The 20,150-nt window shown below is 40.3% G+C and overlaps 2 protein-coding genes across 2 annotated transcripts in view; one reads left to right on the top strand and one right to left on the bottom strand.

Moving 5' to 3' along the window:
* EIF2B3 (eukaryotic translation initiation factor 2B subunit gamma) overlaps positions 1-20,150 on the top strand; it is a 601,892-nt gene that overhangs the window by 319,506 nt on the left and 262,236 nt on the right. The gene's annotated exons all lie outside the window — the stretch shown is intronic.
* ZSWIM5 (zinc finger SWIM-type containing 5) overlaps positions 1-20,150 on the bottom strand; it is a 167,927-nt gene that overhangs the window by 25,650 nt on the left and 122,127 nt on the right. The window contains exons 3-4 of the mRNA XM_042462826.1: positions 11,504-11,652; positions 8,798-8,948 (exon numbers count right to left, since the gene is read on the bottom strand). Coding sequence (XP_042318760.1) covers positions 8,798-8,948; positions 11,504-11,652 — 300 coding nt within the window. The remainder of the gene's footprint in view (positions 1-8,797; positions 8,949-11,503; positions 11,653-20,150) is intronic.

The following is a 20,150-nucleotide window of genomic DNA, read 5'->3' as shown; positions in this document are numbered from 1 at the left end:
TAATTGTTCATAGGGCCAGTTATATACTTTGCCCATCCTTGTTCTTTGTGCTTACTAGGGATGCACAAGCATCCTTTTGGTCATAGCTTAATTTTTGTTCCCAGTTCTACATCAATCTGCAGGGCTTTTTTTAGTCTTTAGAAATATTTTTACCTATTCTTATGCACATTTTTGTGCACTTTTTGACATGTGTACATTTTCACTGAATAAACAGGTTTGATATGCATTTTTTGAAAGATTTAGATTTTTTTGCTAGCAGTGTTTGAAATAGCCACAGTCTTGAATGGTTTTAAAAAATTATTTATTTATTATATTAGGTATTATTTATTTTTGCATTTCATTAAAAAATGCTCAGCCTTCTTGTTCAGGAACTGCATTCAGCTCTGAAAAGTGGCAATTAAGCTAATTTTCACTGAAATGCAAATGGAACAATCCTTCACCAAACATGAACTGCTCAAATTTCTCCTCTATCTCTGTTCAGAACTCATCAGGTGAGTGGAGGAACTGTTCCTCTCATTGCCAAAAACTACAGCAGGCCTGTGTAATATGTTATCTCCGAAACCAAATTAATCCTGGCAACAATGTATGGCTGTCTAACAGAACCTTATGAATCTCAAAGCCAAAACAGGGACACTGCATAGCACCTATGCTTTACAGGCTGGTGAAATGCCTTTTCCACAGTAGGCTGAAAATTGTGCAGGTTGTGATGAAAGGCTGACAAGAGCCTTGTTTAATCACCCTCCACAGCCCCATTTCTAAACTGCTCAGACCTTCCCACATGCCCTTGGAGCCCAAACAGGAAGGCCCCCTCCTTTTATTGAATTATGAACAGTAACACCATGGAACAGCTTGGGGTATTTCCTAGCATTTCCTTTGGGGGCCCAACCACAAACACAGGACAGTCATCCTTGAACTTCTAAGAGTTTCTTTCCTTCCCTCCTACAGGAAAAAAAAAAAGCACAGCTCTATAGATCTGGGCTTTTGAAGTCTCCCAGCTGGCAAGTCTTCCCATGGAGTTCAATGGCCTGCAGCAGGGCTGCTTTCCCAAAGCTGCCAGTTTAAAGTGTCAGTTCTTTTGATAAAGGGCTGGGAGAGTGCCACCATACTCAGCATAAAGTAATTCATAGATCTGGCTCCTGGGTGGCAGTTTTTTAAAGTTTGCCTTTGGGTTTATACAAAACAGCTGATCTAAACCTCAGACTGCTGGAAGTGAATGACAGGGGAGAGGCTGCTCTCTAATTGCCCTGTTCCTTGTTCATGTTCCTTGGAAATCTGGTACTAGTTACTGTCAAAAGAAAGGATAATGAACAAGATAGAACATGTGTCAGCACACGGAAACACAGTCTCATAGTATCACTGTCCAGTCCTACTGATCATTCAAAACCCTGATAAGGCCCGAGCCCTTATATAAACACAACATTGCTTCTTGGAGAATAAATTAGTATTTGTTATTCATGCATGGAGCACAATCCATATATCAAAGCTCTATGTCTGTTGTGGAGAAATTACATCATCTGTACATTTAGATTCCAATTGTTTATATTTGGGAATATACAATGCTTTCCCCAGAAGGTACTCTACAGCTGACTGGCAGAACCAACACAGAAAATATCTCCAAAGGGATAGCCTTGGATTTGTGAGAGCATATTTGCAAGGTAAAGTTGGAGGAAATGGTAATAGTGTTGCAGGTAAAACAGCAGAGTCCTGTAGCACCTTAAACAACAATTTATTATGAACTTCAAGAAGTACAGGGAGTATAATATGCATAAGTATAATATGTTTTTGTGTGTACACATACACAAACGTTCATTCTCTATGGTTGGGAATGGGAGGCTGACTGTCAATACTGCACCTTCAGTCGTGTGCACTGTATACATACCTGAAGTTCTGGATTATACTCCCTGTACCTGACAAAGCACATTATACATCATGAAAGTTGTAAGATGGTACAGATCTTGCTTTAACAAGAAATATCTGTGAATGTTTGCAGAAAGACAAATTGTCTCTTGTTCAAGCAACAATCACTCCCATCAGCTTCACTTTACACATATGCAGATGTCTTTCCTTTGACTGTAACCATACAAATTTGACTGTATATTTATTTCCAAGTTAAATGTGCACATGTGTAATATGAGACAGCATGAAAAATGATGACAAGTGGTCAGATTTGGAAGCAGAAAAGCAAGGATTCCCAGGGCAGTATTTGGGTTTATACATAAAAGCAAACTGTTTTAGCAACAACAACCAGAACTGTACAAAGAAAGTTTTAACATACCCTACAACATATGTATGTTCCTAAATTCTGTGAGATTTGTTCAACACTTGTAGGAAATGGCAGCAGGATTAATGGAGCACATTCCATCAAATGTGGGTTAGATCCAAAAGATGACAAGTAGACATAACAATACTAAACTCTGACAATATGGTGCACATTTGTGATGCAGGATGTGCCACTGAAATGAGTCTTAGAATTTCTTGTTTCAGCAAGGAAGGAAGTGGATCAGATTACAGTTGCCCACATTTGCTTCCTGAAATGTATGCGAGTAATGTGAATACATCCCTGAGCTCTTGATTCATAATGACAAATTGGGCAGGTGTTCAATCCCCAATCGTATCCTAAATCTTGGCCCATAAATATCCAAGCAAAACAAACTACTAGTCATCCAGAGTAACACCTTCTGTTACCTTCAATACAGAAGCAGACGGACACACTTTAAAGGATATGAAGCAAGAACCACTGTATTCTATTCACAATGGGCAGATGTCAAATAGTATTTCCAACACAAGACCTTATTTCATGAAAGATCTAAATTTCTTCTTAAACAAGTGGCAGCTTGCAGGAGTGACACAGACTTTCCTGCTGCTTTAAAGCAGGAAACCAAACACAATTACTTCACATTCCAGCCCACCACCACCAAACACACACACTAAATGGGGGCATAGTGGTGGTGTTCACCCCACTCCCCACCTGAGTAGATGAAGAATGAGGTGGCAGAGATGACATTTCTGTCCCCCCAGCAGACACCACTTGAGAAGGCTGCTGCGGCTACATACCCCACTCTGAAATGGCAAAAGGTGAGGAGCTGCTAGTAGTGCCCCACCTGCCTGCCTAACAGGGAGATGAACATAACAACCACATTCCCACCCATCCACCACCCAAAGGAGGAGGCTGGCATACTGAAAATGAGGAAATGTGTTGGTACCACTCTCTGACCCAATGGAGGCGTGCAGCCAGAGGAAGATGAAGGCCATCATCAGAGACCAACCTTGGAGGTCCTTAGAAAAGTAGTGGCAACCACTCTCCAGAGCAGCAAAGGTCCTTCTAAGATATGAAGATGTGGCAAATGAGATGCTCCCACTATCCTGCCTCGCGAGGTGATCACCTCACTAAGACTACTGGTGGGACCAGCCCTGCAACATGAGCTACTTAACTTGACTCCATTTAGGGCAGTCATCATCTGTCCTATCCCCACTTGGCCTTCATTGTGTGCTGTTTCAGTTAGTTAGGGGGCTGAACTGTGAGCAGTTTTTGAGAAATATGTTGCCTTTTGTCTGGATTTTGAAGACCCATCCTTTTTGAAGTACAGTGTATTTTAGGTAAAGTTGTTACTCTCCACTAACTGAAAAATAGTGCAATCCTGATCCTATTCCCCACCACCACTCCCTTCTCCTTTTGTGTCGTGTCTTTTAGATTGTAAGCCTGAGGGCAGGGAACCATCTGACTAAAAAATTGATGTACAGCGCTGTGTAAACTTACAGCGCTTTATAAATAAAAGTTAATAATAATAATAATAATAATAATCCTAATTCAAATACGCACTACCAGTAGGGAATTAGGATTAGTCGCAAACTTCTGCTGCTGGTAGAAATCTCCAGATATTGGCAGAAATGCTCTTCTTGAAATAATAGAAGTAATATTCGTAATCATTCATTCCCAGGTTCAAAGAGGATTTCCCAACAGCTGGAAAGAATAATAGACTAGCAAGAAATTTCTTCAATTTTTTTCTGGTGTTTGAAAGTCTCAGAAAGTTGCAGAGGAATTATACTGCAGAGGAAACACATGAATTTTTGTGTTAAACCCTGTTTGTTGTGTAGAAGGAGGTTCCTGCATAGAAAACAGTCTCCTGTACAGATTTTGTTTGTACAAAACAACAACAACACCCAAAACTCATTTTTCTCTGCACAATAATTCCTTTGCAACAGTTCTGAACATGTGAAAACAGGCAAAATACTACACATGAGAAGATAAACTAATTGAGATTTATAGCCCTAGTGGATGATCTCAGAGATCAACCAACAGATCAGTCTATTGGCAGAATGACTCTGCTGGCTAATATCTACCAATGGAAGTCAGTGAAGGGATGGAGAAGAAGCAGATAAGGAAGAAGCAAAGTTAAATTAGCCTCAGATCACCTCAGGCCAATGGACACAGCCACAACAGTAGCACAAACCTAAAACATGTTGAAGGTAGTCTTAAGTAATTTCCAACACTAGTAGGCTGAAGGATCTGAGTTCAGCACAAAAGCAGCTGGTCTAGTGTTGGCTCTGCTAGGTCCTTAGCCAGTAAGGATTGTGCTCCAGCTCAGGGAATTTAATTAGTATTATTCACACCTGACTGTGTTTGGGCTACTCTAAATGTTACTACACTTACATAAGAGTTGCCAAGGGGTTCTTCTTAATGTGTTGTGCTTAAATGCGCTTTGTCCGGCATGCACCATAAAATTGTGCGGATTATGCACATCAGCACTCACACATTCCTCCCAATGGCAGCATAGGTATGCTAAGGCCCTTCACAACTTGTCTATCTCCTTTTAAAATGTATATACTTCTCCTTTTAGACTACATCACAGTGACTAGATGACAGTACAGTGTAAGAAATATACAGTGAGCCCTTGGTATCTGCTGGGATTTGGTTCCAAGACCCCCTGTGGACACCACATTCCTTGGATTCTCAGGACTGATTATGTAGAATGGTATACTAAATGAAATCACTTAGATAAAATGACAAAATCAATCTTTGCCTTTTAGAATTTTTAAAAATGTGTTTTCAAGCTATCTGTTGATGCGGACTGTGGATACATACGGAGGGCTAACTGTATTTAAATGTTATAACTTTTCATGGCCCACTACCATGGAAACAAGGTTCTGTACAGAGCTCACATTGGAGAGGCAATGTATAAACTAGTCTCAGGCTGCATCTATATTGCAGAATTAATGCTGTTTGATATGGCTTTAACTGCCAAGGCTCAATGCTATGGAAGTCTGGGAGTTGTATTTTTGTGAGATATTTAGCCTTCTCTGTCAGAGCTCTGGTGTCACAACAACCTACAAATCCCAGGACTCCGTAGGATGGAGCCCAAGCAATCAACACTACTATTTATATCATTGCATAGTTGGATTCTCCATTTCATCTTCAGCAGACAAAGCTGCCTTGAAGTACTGGCCCACCCACCTGTACTGCCTACACTATCCAGTAACATTTTCTAAGGTCATGGGCAGAGTTATTTGTGCTGTGCCTTTTAGCTGGTGATGGTCGAAACTGAACCTGAGACCTTATGTGCTTTGCCATTGAAACAGAGTCTTGCCTATATATTTAATAAATGGTAAGATATCCAAATAAATTTCTTTCCTCTAACCTCTTTCAAAATACAGTCTGAGTCTGCCCAAAATGCTTGAGATCAGAAGTGTTTTAGATTTTGGATATCTTGGAAAGGAGACACATATCTAAACAAGAAATTTGTTTATCTATCATAGCCTTAAGGTAATTTTATATACAATAGTTTTAATAATTTTATGCATGAAACAAAGTTTGTGTGTGCCGAATCATCAGAAAGCAAAGATGTCACTATCTCAGCCACTTATGTAGACAATTCTGGAATATTTCAGATTTCAGAATTCCAGATAAGGGATACTCAGCCTGTAATATATCAAAGTGACTACAAATTAATAAAAGGTACACTTGAAATCAACCACTTAAGACAGTGGCGTTCCATGGATAGATTTTATCAGAGTTCCACAGTAATATCTGTAAAGCCAGAGAGGGCATTTGTTCATATACAACATAAATCTAACAAGCCTCTCTGTTACTAACATGAACTGTGAGTGTGTCTAGTAGAATAACTTCCATGATTCTCCCTCTGCTGTGCAGACATTCCTTGAGAACAGGATATTAGAAGTGCACTACCCTAAGATGGAGCCAAGAATGACCACAAGAAAAGTTTTTAACTTGATGTTAAGCTGTTTTCAGCTTGATGTGAGCTGCTTTGGGTCCAGTGCTGGGCGAACAGAGGGATATAAATAAAATAAAATAAATAAGAAATGCTGTATTTTGCAACTGATTTGGTTAATTCAAGAACATAATTGCTCAGTTTTTAGAGAATGCCAAACTTTTTTGGCACTACAAGAATAAGCATTCCCATATCTCCTTCTCATATGTTTTGCCCAGACTCCAGTTTGCTTGATCAGATAAAATGACGTAATTGGTGAAAACTCCTGCTGAAATAAATCTCTTAGCCTTAAAGGTAACAAAATGCTCTTTGTTATTTTGCTGAAACAGGCTAATATGGCTACCCCTTTGGAATGAGACTTATTCATGTCATGCCAGATCAGGGTTTTGTTTTTTTTGAGGGGGAAGCCTGCCCCACCCATCCTGCAGTGCTCAACATTTCCATAAACACTTGCTGTCTCTTCCTCTTCTAACTTCATTACAACTGTATGCTTGCCCTTTCCATAGCTGTAGAATGCATTAGTGTTTTTTTGAGATGACCAACAAGCCTGAACTATTTTCCGTGAATAAGTCTTCACTAACCATTTCCAGAAGATGGGGAAGCCAAGTTAGTAATTATCTTCTTAACCATCTAGAAAGGCCCTAAATCCTTACTGATCTTGAGGGCTTGTGTTTTTTTTTAAAGCTGACCATTTCAAACTATGCTTCCATTTGATTTCATGCTGAACTATATAGTACTGTACCTAAGAATCACTAAATTTTTAATTTGAATAGAAACTGATGTTAAAGAGAGTGATTTTATTCTTGGTAAATTTCAGACATTTGTATTAAAACAGAATTCATAGAGGAGTTGAAGCACAAAAGGACAGCTAATACTCTGATAGCACAAGAAACTTTGGAGCTTTAATCACCGTGCACTAATACTGAAGATTAGATCCTAATTATGAGAAGAAGATTGAAAACAGTTGGACTAAAGCTTGACCTTAATCTGTCTGGAGACTGTTTATGTATTTTCTTTGTTTACTGTTGAGGATTGGACCAGTTTTGGAGAAGAGCAAAAAATTGAGAAAAATAGGATTGGGTTCAGGTGTGGCACCATATGAACAAGCCTCATACTCGCACACTCTTATTCCTTTCCATGCTACCTGGTACTTGTTAAACCATCATTTGACAATTTACTCAGATGCATGTTCTGTGTCTAATTTCATTCTCACCCCAGTTCCTACCATGTACAATGTGTATATATCTGTATCATACATAGCTAATATTTTAGTTCATGCATCCGAGACAGTGGGTTTTATTTCACAAAAACTCATGCTATCATAAATCTGTTATTGCCATAAGAGTTTCTGCTCTTATGAATGAGCCCCTGAATCACTCTTTCCTTCCCTCCCTCCCCACTCCTCTCTTGCTCATGTTTGCCAAGTACCTTCACTATTCCCTATTACTGATTGTCAGGCACATGGCTTTAATATGTGGGATTGACAGCTATGGAAACTCCAGGAGGTGCCTGCACCCCATTCTAACACAACAAGCTAAAAAACATCTGAGTAAATAGACCCAATCTACAAAAGCTTATACAACAACTTCTTTTGCACAGTTAGTCTCAAAGGTGCTACAAGATCTATTTGCATAAAACTATGATTAATTTTATGCTTTGGTATATCAAAACAAACCAAGGTCAAAACATAGCTTTGAAGAATTTTGAAGATGGCTTCTTTCAACAAATGATAATTACTGTAAGCTTTTGATGTAGCCCTAAATTCTGGCTAATAAAAAACAAAAAGAAAAAGCTTCCCATCTCTCAAAAGGGGGAGGGTATGCATAAGAGCCGAAGGCTTGTGGCTTCTCATTCCCATCAAGATAACATGGTTTATGTCCAAATGCAACCACCATCTCCCAAATGAAAGGTTATGGCAGATTGTCTTAAAATATAAAGCTCTTCCTCAGTTTTAAGCCACAAGCAAAATTCAAATGGCCTATCTGCATGGCAGCCTAGAGCCCTCTACCACACTAACTAACAGTGGCAGTCATTTATCCTGCCTACCAAAAGGCAGAGGTGTGGCCTTCAGGCAAGCAATGTACTCTATGTACTACTGAGCAAATAAAGGAGAGCAAACATTTTTTTCAAAACCAGCTATTAAATATTCAGACAAGCCAATGCACAGGAGAAAAAGAAGAACTGGGTTGGGGAACAATACTTTGAGGAGGGACCATAAACATATGCTTTGAACACAAAATATCCCATGTTCAGTCCTTGCATCTGCTCTTACAAAGGGAATCAGGCAGCAGGCAGTGGAGAAGATCTTAGTTTCCAATGCTTCTTAAAAAAAGAAAAAAGTTTTCCCCAGTTTTCTCTCTCTTATTATACCTGCTATTCTGTGGAATATGCATTCCTAGCTCTGTACAGCTTCAAACTGGCCCCAGAAGCCATCTGCCCACAACACATCAAAAGTGTCCAGCAGCCTTTTGGATTTGTGTTCTGCAAGGGTTCCCTCTGGCCTCCTCCATCACTAACTGTTGGGCAAACTGACCTCCCTAATCGAACTCCAGAGAGACACAGAAACTCACCCAGCTCATCCCAGAGCTGTCGGCATTTGTCTGTCATGCCTGTCCCCTGCTGTCTCCACAGAGCAAGCCGTGGGTCTGCCATAAACTGTTCAGTGATTAGCGTCAGCATCCTGGCTCCATTGGAATCTCTCATGCGCAGCATTTCACGGACCTACAGCACAGAAGGAAAGGGCAAGAACTTTTATCTACATGGTGACTGGATTTAAATGGAAACAAGGATAGGCTTCTTGCATGTTTCAGGTAACCAAGGATTAGCTCAGTGGATGTATGTACTTCCCCAAGATAACAAGACATTTGATAACATGCTGCCTAAATATATGTGAAGATGTGTCACTGCAAGTACACTCTGCCTAATTTAAGCTCCAATCATTTCAAGGCGAACATGGAAATCCCAGGTGAGGGATCTCTTCCCTGAAAACCAAGAGACAGGGCGATAATGCTGGTCTTAGCCTGTAAAATCTACAATTATCAGAAGCAGCATGGAAGACCGGTGGCCAGGTGGTAATTCCCACACTCATCTTTTGGAGTGGACTATACCCATCATACCCAAGTTATGACTTAAATACAGACCTTGTGCAAGATTTAGGCGAGTTAGTGAGCCTCCAAAGTCCCGCCTCCCCCAGAGTAAGGGTGGAGGTGGATATTTGTGAAAAAAAGATGTGGATGGAGAGAATAAGAGGCAGAGGGAAAAAAGGAATGGAAGATGAAAGAAAGGTTAAGGATGAGACTAGAAGGGAATGAATTAAGAGAGAGGCAGGTGGGAAAGTTTATGAAGGGAGTGTTGTTGTCTTTTGTTTGATATATGTATGTAGGAATGTCTGATTTTATGTGCATTATTTTATGTATGTGAGATGTTATGCGTGAAATAGTCGGTTTGCTGGATATGAATGTAATGATTTAATTTTGTATGTTTAATAATTTGTAAATAAAGAATTTATATTAAAGTCCTTCCTCCCCTATAGCTGGGAGTTGGCAATTCTGGCTGTGGAGATTATCACACAAAGGAGCAAAGTGGATTGCTCCCATCCTTAACCTGTGGTATTTCAAGGGGGAAGATCATCCCATGCTTATCCCATTATTCTCCCATCCATAAAGAGTAATGGACCCATCATTTGGTATTAAAGGGAGTTTCCAACATGATGTTGGCCATAAACTGCAAATTTGAACACCTGAAAACTATGGGCATATATTTTGCAGCTGCCTGTATACCATGGTTGCTTGAGGCTCTATGTGACTAAAATACAGATGAACAAAAGTTTTTAATTCAAATGTATTTGATCCTTTATGAAGGTCAATAATAACTATGCTATCAAGTTTTCATTCAGATGTTACCATAAAATGTGGTTTATCATTATATGAATGGGATTTGGACTTGTCAGCTCCCCTGGAATGAACATGGAGACTCTAAACTTTTCTTCCATTTTTAATCAACTATAGCTGAAGGGTACAGAATATCCAAATCCAGAAAAAATGTAGTTAACTTTTATTACAATTTTCAGTACCAAGCCCATTTCAAATAGTGATCTATGCAATTTACTTGTTCTAATAAACCACAGTTCAGATTAACCATAATTTAAGGTTTGGACATAACACAAAAGTACAATTAATTGGCAAGGCAAGCTTCCAATCCTATGGTATAGGAGAAATGCCAGAGGCTAGAGAAGAAAATAAACCATAGTTCAAATGAAGTCTTAACATGTTCAAAACTGTCTACGCCTCATCATTCTGTATTTTGTTGTTGTGTGCCTTGCATTTATATTCCTGTAACAAATTATCCTCTACTTGATAAAAGTAGACACAGGTTAAAAACACATTGCAGAAAAAATCTTACTTTAACTGCCCTGCTCAGTGCTAGGGAAAACTGGGAATTGCAGTTTATTGTGGCACCAGAGCTCTCTGACAGAGAAGGCTAAATGTCTCATAAAACTACAGTTCCTAGAATTCCTTAGCACTGAAACAGGGCAGTTAAAGTGGTCTCAAACTGGATTATTTCTGCAGTGTGTTTTGGACCACAGTAAACCAGTATTTCCAAACCTGGTGTCTTAGACTAGAAAGCTGAACTTCCATTTCCAATTAGTAGCAAAATAGCATTATGTACACATCCTAAAATTAGAGCTGACTGGGGGATTGACGGAAATTGAGAGAAGCTGCAATACACATTTTCCAGTCAGGTTAAGCATACAAAGCATTAAGACTATGATCCCTTGTTACAATTAATTGCATCATGTCATTCACATACAAACCTTGCATATACTAGCTACTATATAAAGTAGTACATACACACTCAAAATAACTATAATATTTTGCATGGTAAAATTTTGGAGATCTGTATTGAGGAAAACAATGTCAGTTTGACAGAACATAGAAATGAAACAAAGCGTTTTCCTCATCTTTGCGTCATTCCAAGGCTACTAAGACTGCACTGCCAAATATGTCCAGTTCATTTCTGCTCCTCTAGACAGGCACATCAACTGGCAAACTAATCTGAAGCAAGATGCTTCCTATAACATTCCCTCTGAGATCCATGAGCCAATGAGCAAGTGCAATCCAAACCATGCAAATGCTGCCTAACCTTAACAAAAAAGTAATCTTCAAAGCTGTAGAAGCTGCACCTCATAGGGAAAAGATCTGCTAAAGTCCAGGTATGATATAATCTAAAAAGTCTTTGCCAAGGCAATGGGGGGGGGGGAGTAAGTCAGTGCTCACCTTAGCAAACATGGAATTGAGTTGTTTCCCAGAACCATAGTACCCTCCTTGGGAGAGGAAAAGCTTCACCTGCTCTCGAACCTGTTCCTCATCCAAATGCCAGCAATTCTCGTCATCAATGCTGGCCCCTGCAGTGGGATCCGGAGCACCTGTGGCAAGAAAATCCCAGCAATTATAAGTAACCATGAGTAGAGGCATCATCAAGATGGAACTATTACTCCAAGCCAACTACCTGTACAAAAAGAATCCCATGGAGTTCATTCCGAAATGGTGCTTCCTGTTTTTTTAAGACAAATGAGAGATTAAAAACCATCCCTTTTATACTCTATGCGCTGATAAAGTAGACTCTCTGGCTCTTGCTGAGAACTAATTTTTTGATTCTGCTGCAGAATAACTATTTATCATATACATACTCTTTGCGCTTGTAGTTAGTTGTTGTTTCTGTCATTGTTCTACAGACTTTGTGTGTTTTATTGTAAAAACTCAATACCCATCCCTTTTCATAAACTAGCACTGGAGTGTTTTCATAACTTGAGCGCGTTACAAGTTTTGGGGCGGCCTGTAGGCACACCTTTCCCCGCCAGGTCGGGGCCTCAGCTGCCAGAGCGGCAGCCGCTGAAGCCCCGATCCGCCGCTTTCCGGGCTGCGGGGAAACGGCAAAAGGCCCCTTCCCCGCAGCCTGGAAAGGGATGTCCTTGGGGCTTCAAGCGGCAGCCTTCAAGGAGAAGGAGAAAGGGGCCGTTTGGCCCCTTTCTCCTTTGGTCCGCTGGGCGCAGCTGTCTGAAGGCTGCGCCCAGCGGACCAAACCAGGAGGGTCGCGGAAAGGGCGCCCTAGGCGCCCTGCCGCGACCCCAATACGTCACAACCGCGCCGCCTTGTTTGGAGGTGGCGCGGCCATGACGTATTGATGACAGTGGCTGTGTGGAACGGCTGCTGCCATTTTGTGCGCGCACAGCGCGCACTAGGGTTAGGGCAGTGCAGAAGCACCGCCCCGTCTTAACCCTAGTACGCGCTCTGCGCGTACTTTTAAGCCCGTGTGTAACGGGCCTAAATTTTATTTTCAGTAAGGAGCAAACAGCAGAGAGGCATTAAAACCAGGCCTTTATTCATTTATTTAAACATTTCTATCCAGCCCTGTATCACAAGATCTCAGGGTGGCATATGATAAAATCAATTTAAAACAGGCAGGAAGAATTTAATTGTAAAAGCATACGAAGAAATATGACTAGTTAATTAATTATAACAATTTAAAATGATATTATGATTCTAGTTAACAACAGTTTAAAAACAAAAGCATCCGACTCTGAAGGATGGGTAAAATGAATGCTATAAACTTGAACAAGATAAAGAAGACAATGCCTCAATCTACAAATAGCTGTCCAAAATGATAGAATGAAAGACCAAACAAAAATGGAGGAGAAGAGTTCAGCTCTATGATGCTACAAAAGGTATTAAAGGTCTATATTGTCATTCATTTATTCTCGGTGCAGTGGCTCTTGAAATGAGCTAGGATCAAATTGAGCGTCAATCTTTCTGGGCTGTTTTCTAACACATAAATTTGGACTGATGCTACACATCTGCCACACAAAGGATTCCACAGACTAGACACCCCAGATGCTCTGCAGATGTATATACTGTAATTTCCATCGTTCAGAGTCTCAATATATATATAAGCAGTCTTCTTGTACTGATTCAGCAGTGCAGTTCCTGAGACCACCCAGTGAACAACATATGGTATAAGTAACATACACTTGCTAGATTCAGGGAAGCAGTTGGGATCCATGGCATGTTTTGAAAAAGGCATATACAATACTTTTGACACAATTATTCCTAGTCGGTAGACAGTGGGGATATTATTTCAGATGGATGCCTCACAAGAAGTTGTGTAAAGCAGTTGCAGGATCGCCACCTGCAACAAAACAATGTGAGGATGGTTATGGCAGATCTATAGTAAACATTCTCTTCAACCACTTTTTCTCAGTTTTTATCCTGGAAGAAAATGGCTGCCTTTGGTGTCACATGGCTGGACAGGTAGCCCCAGAACAATCAGTATCTTGTCCCATGGCACTCTGGACCACTAGTCATATTGACAGGTATGTAAGCCTCTTTTAAGTGATCAAAATGAAACGAAAATGAATTATTAAGTAGACATAGCTAACCTTCTACCAGCCTAGTTAACAGGAAAGTGAAACATTAAAAGCACCTTGGAAAAAATCAAGAATAATTGGGTAAGGGAATATTTCATCTCCCAGCCACAGAACTGGTACTAGGTAACAGACTGTTTCCTGACTGTCCATGGCAAGAATATCCATGGCTGAGCCTTCTGCTGTCAGATGGGAAATTCTGTTCTTGCCTTTATCCAGCAGCAGGAGAGAACAGAAGGGGGAGAAATGGGGGTGGCTGCTTCGCTATGCACAGATAGTTACTTCTGGAAGGCTCTGAGGCTCCATGCACACATATGATCAGTGTGTTCTGGGGGATGGTGGGCAGGACGTAGCATTCCCGTGCCTGTTTGTCTACCTGTCTACTTCTGAGTGCATTTGAGGAGGTGTCTCTGAGATTATTAGTCTTAGGAATTGAGTGATTGGCTCCCAATAGCATAAAAGAATCATTTTGCTTTAGCTACTGTTTAAGATGTCTCACATTGCTTTAGATAAACAGAGGCCCTTGAGACCATTTAGTAACTGCCAGTAACTCTTCTGCAATGCTTGCCATTCCAAGGATAAGATCCAAACTCTCAAATGCTCAACCAGAGTATTTTCTTACGGAAGAACAGTCAGGACTCAAAAGAAACAAGCTTCTGTTTCCCTTCTCCAATGCACCATGTCTCTCTGCCCCTTTCCTTTTGTTTCTCAAAATATTTCTGATTTGTTTATCCACACCCACAAGCATGCTGGGTCTCTTATTTATTTATTTATTTATTTATTTATTTATTTATTTCTCAGTCTTGTATTTTAGCAATGCAAGGCATGCAATTGGTTTGCAGGAACAGCTGGTAGCCTAGCTGATGTGCCTTGTACAATTAACTGCTTCCTTGTAGAGGATCCTAATGCCACCAGACTGTATGAAAATCCTTACAGAGTCAAAAGGAGCTAAGCTCAAAAACGAAGGATGACAAGCTTTTCTTTTCCCACCTCTTTGAAGCCTCCAGAAAAAAGGAGAAGGGGGAGCAGTTTGTACAGGGAGAGGACAAAGCAATATTTATGAAGCACTCAGTTGTAGCGCACTCCCATGAAATTAGACAGCATTCTGCATTGTTGTGTTGCAGTCAATTTGCACAAGGCAGGGGAAAAATAGAATCTATTTTCAAACCTTTGAAATGCTTCAAAGGCAGCTTTGTGGTGAACTGAACAATGCTGCTACTTTGTAGAAACTATCAGCATCTCTGCATCTGGATGTTTGACATCAGATAACAACAAAAACAAAACAAAACAAAGCCTACGTTCCCTCCACCAGGCTGGCTCAGTGCATGGAAATTCCTGGATGAAAATCCATGACAATGAAAAATCATGGTGCCTGGAGCATGCTCTGCTGAACTCTAACCCATTTGCCTCATGCTTGTTACTACACTTCAGTGAGTAAAGGGGTCATCCCTGGAACAGCAAGACACAGGCAGAAAGAAGAAAGCAATGACGAGCGTACTTTCCAGTTCAGTCTACTTCACTGGAATCCTGCTGATCTCCATCGCTACTCCCTGTTCAGAGACTGCTGGTTAGTAAATGACACCTAGATCCTCCAGATGATGCACGTGACACGCAAAACCTCAGGCAAAAGTGTCACTCCATTTCTTTGTCACACCCCTTGATGATCCCAGCAACTATTCTCAGTGCACTATATTCTTGCACCCTATAGGCAAGATGTTGTTGTTCATGACCTACAGTAATGTATTCTAACAATGCACCTAGAAAAATTATATTGTAATCAGGAGGGAATTTCACAAGAATGATGTAAGTGAGGGGATACAGTAAAACATTCTACCACACTCCATGTAGGACAAAATATCAGCTGTTCACAATGTAGCAACCTCCAGATGGCTTGGATGACAAGTCCTAGCATCCTAGCCAGCAGCCTACTGGCTATGCTGATTGTGGATGATAGGGTCTGTAATACAATACACCTGGAAGGGGCTGGATTGGAAAAGGCTGTAGTATGTATTTTTCCAAATCAAGGATGGGAATTGTGCAACCCTCCAGAAGTTGTTCATGTATAACTCTCAGCAGTCCTAGCCAGCATCGTTAACAGTGAGGAATGCTGGGAGTTGCAGTCCAACAACATTTGGAGGGGTCCATAATTCTCACTCCTCTTTCAAAGAATTAGTGTAAGAGACGTGATAGACAAGCTGTGTGGCATGGTTTACACCTTATAAAGAGAAAGGGGGGGGGGGAGAAAATCAAATGGTAATACAGTGGGCCCTTGGTATCCACAGGGGTTTGGTTCCAAGACCCTCCATGGATACCAAAATCCGTGGATGCTCAAATCCCATTAAATACAGTGGAGTAGTGAAATGTTGTTCCTTATATAAAATGGCAAAATCAAGGTTTGCTTATTGGAAATGGTATATATTTTAAATATTTTCAGGCCGTGGATGCTTGAATCCATGGATAAAATATCCATGGATATGGAGGGCTGACTGTACAAGTTTCAAAATAGCCAGCAGTATTCAATTCTAAAAAACATCTTTCAGTTGGTGATTATGTTGCAAATTAATTTGCTTGAGATTTTAGTGTGCCAGGGAGGGCCAGTGTCCAAAGGCAACTGGGAAAAGTTTCTGGTATTCTGTTCCCTTACATCAGTGGTCCCCAAACTGTGATCTTTAAGGGATTTTGGACTTCGACTCCCAGAAACTGGCCAACATGGCTGAGGCTTCCGGGAGCTGAAGTTCAAAATATCTTAAAGGGCACCGTTTGGGAACTACTGCCTTACATTAATAGAAACCTGAGGGACTCTTATTTCAATAAGAGGTACAGCTGGTCCTTTACATTTCTGGCTTTGACTTTGCAGATTTGATCATTCGTGGATTTGATTAATATGTTCTCTCTAGCAATCTCTAGGTCTTCCAGCACAACTCTACCAGAACTTGACCACAGAGTCATCCTGGAGGACCTAGAGATTCCTAGAGAAAACACTTCTCTAGGCATTTGTAGGTCCTCTTGCATAATTCTATGGTTTTTATTTATTTTTTTAAATTTAAACCTGTGATTTTACCAATTTCATGGGGTTCTCTGCCCTTATACCCAGCAAATGTGGAGGGCTCACTGCATAAGAATCTGTCATTATTGAACTTTTGCCCTTTCTTTGTATATTGATATACAATATGTTAAGGAGCAACATGCACAAACACACAGCCAATATTATTTTGTTGGTTTTTGAAATGTTTGTTGTTTTTTGGACTCCATGTTCCAAAATCAAGCAAGCCCAAGAAGAAGTTTAAATCCCTGAGTCCACAGTTAAGGGGGGGGGGTTTCTAACTAATAATCAAAGAATTTATTTTGCATTTGTATTAGAGATTCATAAATAAATGTTTTAATATGAGGCTCTGTGATACACATGGCAGAAAAGTTGATGATAATAGGATACAAATTATACTGGTAAATATATATACATGTTTCAGAGTAAACAATGGAATTTGTGACATGTTCAAATATTAATAAAATGTACTGTCAATTTCCTTCTGCCAATATTAACTTGTAGTTTAGTCAGCCAGCAGCACATGGTAATGCAAGAAACACAGTGGGCAATTCTCCCATCTTTGCTCCATGCTGACTGAGGATTGAACAAAGAGAAGGGCACGAGTCTGCTTCAATTGTCGCTCATACAGCAAGTCTGCCATTTTCCAAATCTGGTTTCAAATCAGTTTTAACAGACATGTTCCAGCCAGCTTTAAACTATGATTTTTTAAAGAGATGAGAACCTTTAAAGCTTGAGCTTCAGCACTGCTGACAGAACTCACAAGTTTGGAGCCAGTTAAAAATGAGGCAAAGATGCCTTGAATAATGTGGAGTTGTTTTCCTCCCCTTTGTAAACTGCAGAGCTTAGAGAAGATATGTTTTGGACTAGAATTCCCAGAATCCCCCAGTCAGGCTGAGATGTGCTAGCAGTTGCAATCCACAAAGTAACTTGTCTCACCTCTGGGTTATATCATCTTTTTGCAGCTACTTAAAACCATGTTAATTACCATGGTCATTATCTATACAACAACAGGAAAAGGCAGATATGTGGGGGGGGGGGGGGAATCTGGTGTACCCAGTCCTTTAAACAGCATGGATCTCCAAAGCAGTTCTAGAAGAACTAGTAATTCAAATAAAAACATCTTGAAGAGCCTCACAATTTCCTAATATGTAAAAAAGTTCTATGATAAATGATTTCCTTTCTGTTCCCTATGAAAAAATACCATGTAAAAAAACACTGCACAATATTTACAACTAGAGCAGTCAGACAAATTTTCCTCTCACAGGCATAAACATTGCTGTATGATAAAAGCCATCACCCAAAGTAGATTTTTGCCAAGGAATCAAGTGTGCTAGAAGAAGCTCCACGTTTAAGAAAGCCAGTTCTACTACATCACAAATGATCAGCTGAATTACAGAGTCAAGATGAGTATTTGAATATCAACCAGCTTGTTTAATACGTAATCACAGATCACAAATACTTCTGCAGGGGAGTCTTGAGCAATTCATGTGGCAGATTCCTTGAGAGCTCAACTTCAACCTGCTATACCCCTTACTTGAGCCTCCCTCTTATTAATTTATTCCTTTATTTATGTATTAGGACATTACTACACATGGCTTTTAAACCACAATTTCACTGGTAAAGAAGCAGCTTAAGTGATACTCATCGCACCACAATGCCTCTGACTCATACTTGCCCTGTCCTCAACTTGTCCCTTTTCATTCACAGGGAAAATACGTGAATGACCTAGCAATCGTGTAACACCCCATGTGTGAAATGTTGCTCCCAGGGCAATTGCATAATTGCCAGTAGAACAGAAACAGAGCTTGGGGGGGGGGGGAGCTTTTGGTGTTATATTTTCCATTTTCCTGTAGCCATCATGGTCAACTAGAACTATGGTCCAAAAACAGGAATTTCTCCAAACTCTCATATACAAGAACTATGGTCCAAAAACAGGAACTTCTCCAAGCTCTGACATAAAAATGGTTTTTGAGTGTGAGTGCTTATTGTCAATTGAGGCTAAGTCTACACTAAGCCTCAATTGGCTACAAGCACTCACACTCAAAAGTCATTTTTAAATAGTAATAGGCCAATATGCAAAACGTGAAAATAAGTGTGACTGACAACTTTATTAAAATATTCCTTTTTTAAAAATCAGCTAATTTTGCATGATAATAGCAAACCCAAAAAACAAAGGATAGATTTCCAATTCATCACTGCTGTCTTTTAAACATGTCATGATGGGACACCAGCACTGCAAAGTAACAGTACCGAACACACACATCCATGAAGCTCTTGCCCAACATCATACAGTAAGGAGGAAGAAAAAAATACATGGAGCTAAAGCAATGAAGTAGAGTACTGGACTGAGTAAGATACACAGTAGAGTATTTGAAGTGACCCAGGAAAGGACAAATACTGTATAACCTAAAGCAATTGCAAATAATAAATAAAAGTTCACAGTGCAGGGGAAAACTGGAACCTATGAAAGGTTTATGAAATTCCCAAGTCTGCCAGCAGATTTGGTGCCTTGGATATTTAATAGCAAAACCCCTCAGCCTCCAAATTATTGTCTTTCACAATATGCTTTTTCCATGCCTTGACATCAAAGCTTTGAAAAATTAATTTTTAGGCTACGACTCCCAGAATCCATCAGCCAGAAAGGCCATACTGACTGGTAGATTCTGGGAGCTACAGTCCTGAAAGCAACCTTTTTTTGAGTTCTGAGGTACATTCCCCCAGTGTACTCTCATGATAGAATTTCAGTGCATGAGTGCATTCATGATTGTATTACTAACTATCTTGGTAAGGAATACTGAACTGGGTAAGACACATGCCAGATGTTTGAGCCATTTAACATGCAAGTCAGCTTGGAGGACAGGCGGTATACATCGCCAGTTCTCTGAGCCATGTCTGAATGATGGCATGCAAGGAGAAATCCATTGATTTAGGATTTGTTTCTCCCCAATCAATACTAAAGCATGAGAGATCTTTAATCTTTCCCCAGGAAGCTTGTCTTGCATGTCATCGAAGAGGATCAAATGCACAGGCTTTGCATTTGGCAGTTAGAAAGGAGAGAAGTGTTATAGAGGTGAAGCTGTGAATATGAGCTGTTCTGTCATCTCAACATAATTAGCTAAGATCTAAACTGAGGATTGAAAGGGGAGGGGGAACCAGAATAATTCCTCCTCACTTCAGAATATCAACACACAGAAACAATACTGGTTTCTTTCCCACTCCTCCCAAGTTGACTGTGAAGCCGAGCCCCTGGGTGCTTTCTTCTAGCACCATAACAGCTGACAAATCCCCGAAAGCTAGCATGCTTAAGCATCACCTTTTATACCTCAGTGGCTAAGAAACAGAGAGGAGGGACCCACACTGCTGTCAACATCCTTTGAAACCTGGTATGTATCTGCATTACAAATTTGCAGGAGTTTGATACAACTTAATCTGCCAGGATGCCATCCTGTGGAATCCT

The sequence above is a fragment of the Sceloporus undulatus genome, chromosome 4 (genome assembly GCF_019175285.1).
Source record: "Sceloporus undulatus isolate JIND9_A2432 ecotype Alabama chromosome 4, SceUnd_v1.1, whole genome shotgun sequence".
NCBI classification, from domain to species: Eukaryota; Metazoa; Chordata; class Lepidosauria; order Squamata; family Phrynosomatidae; genus Sceloporus; species Sceloporus undulatus.
Note: the sequence above shows the minus strand (reverse complement) of the source record. Positions and strands in the feature narration are given on the sequence as shown.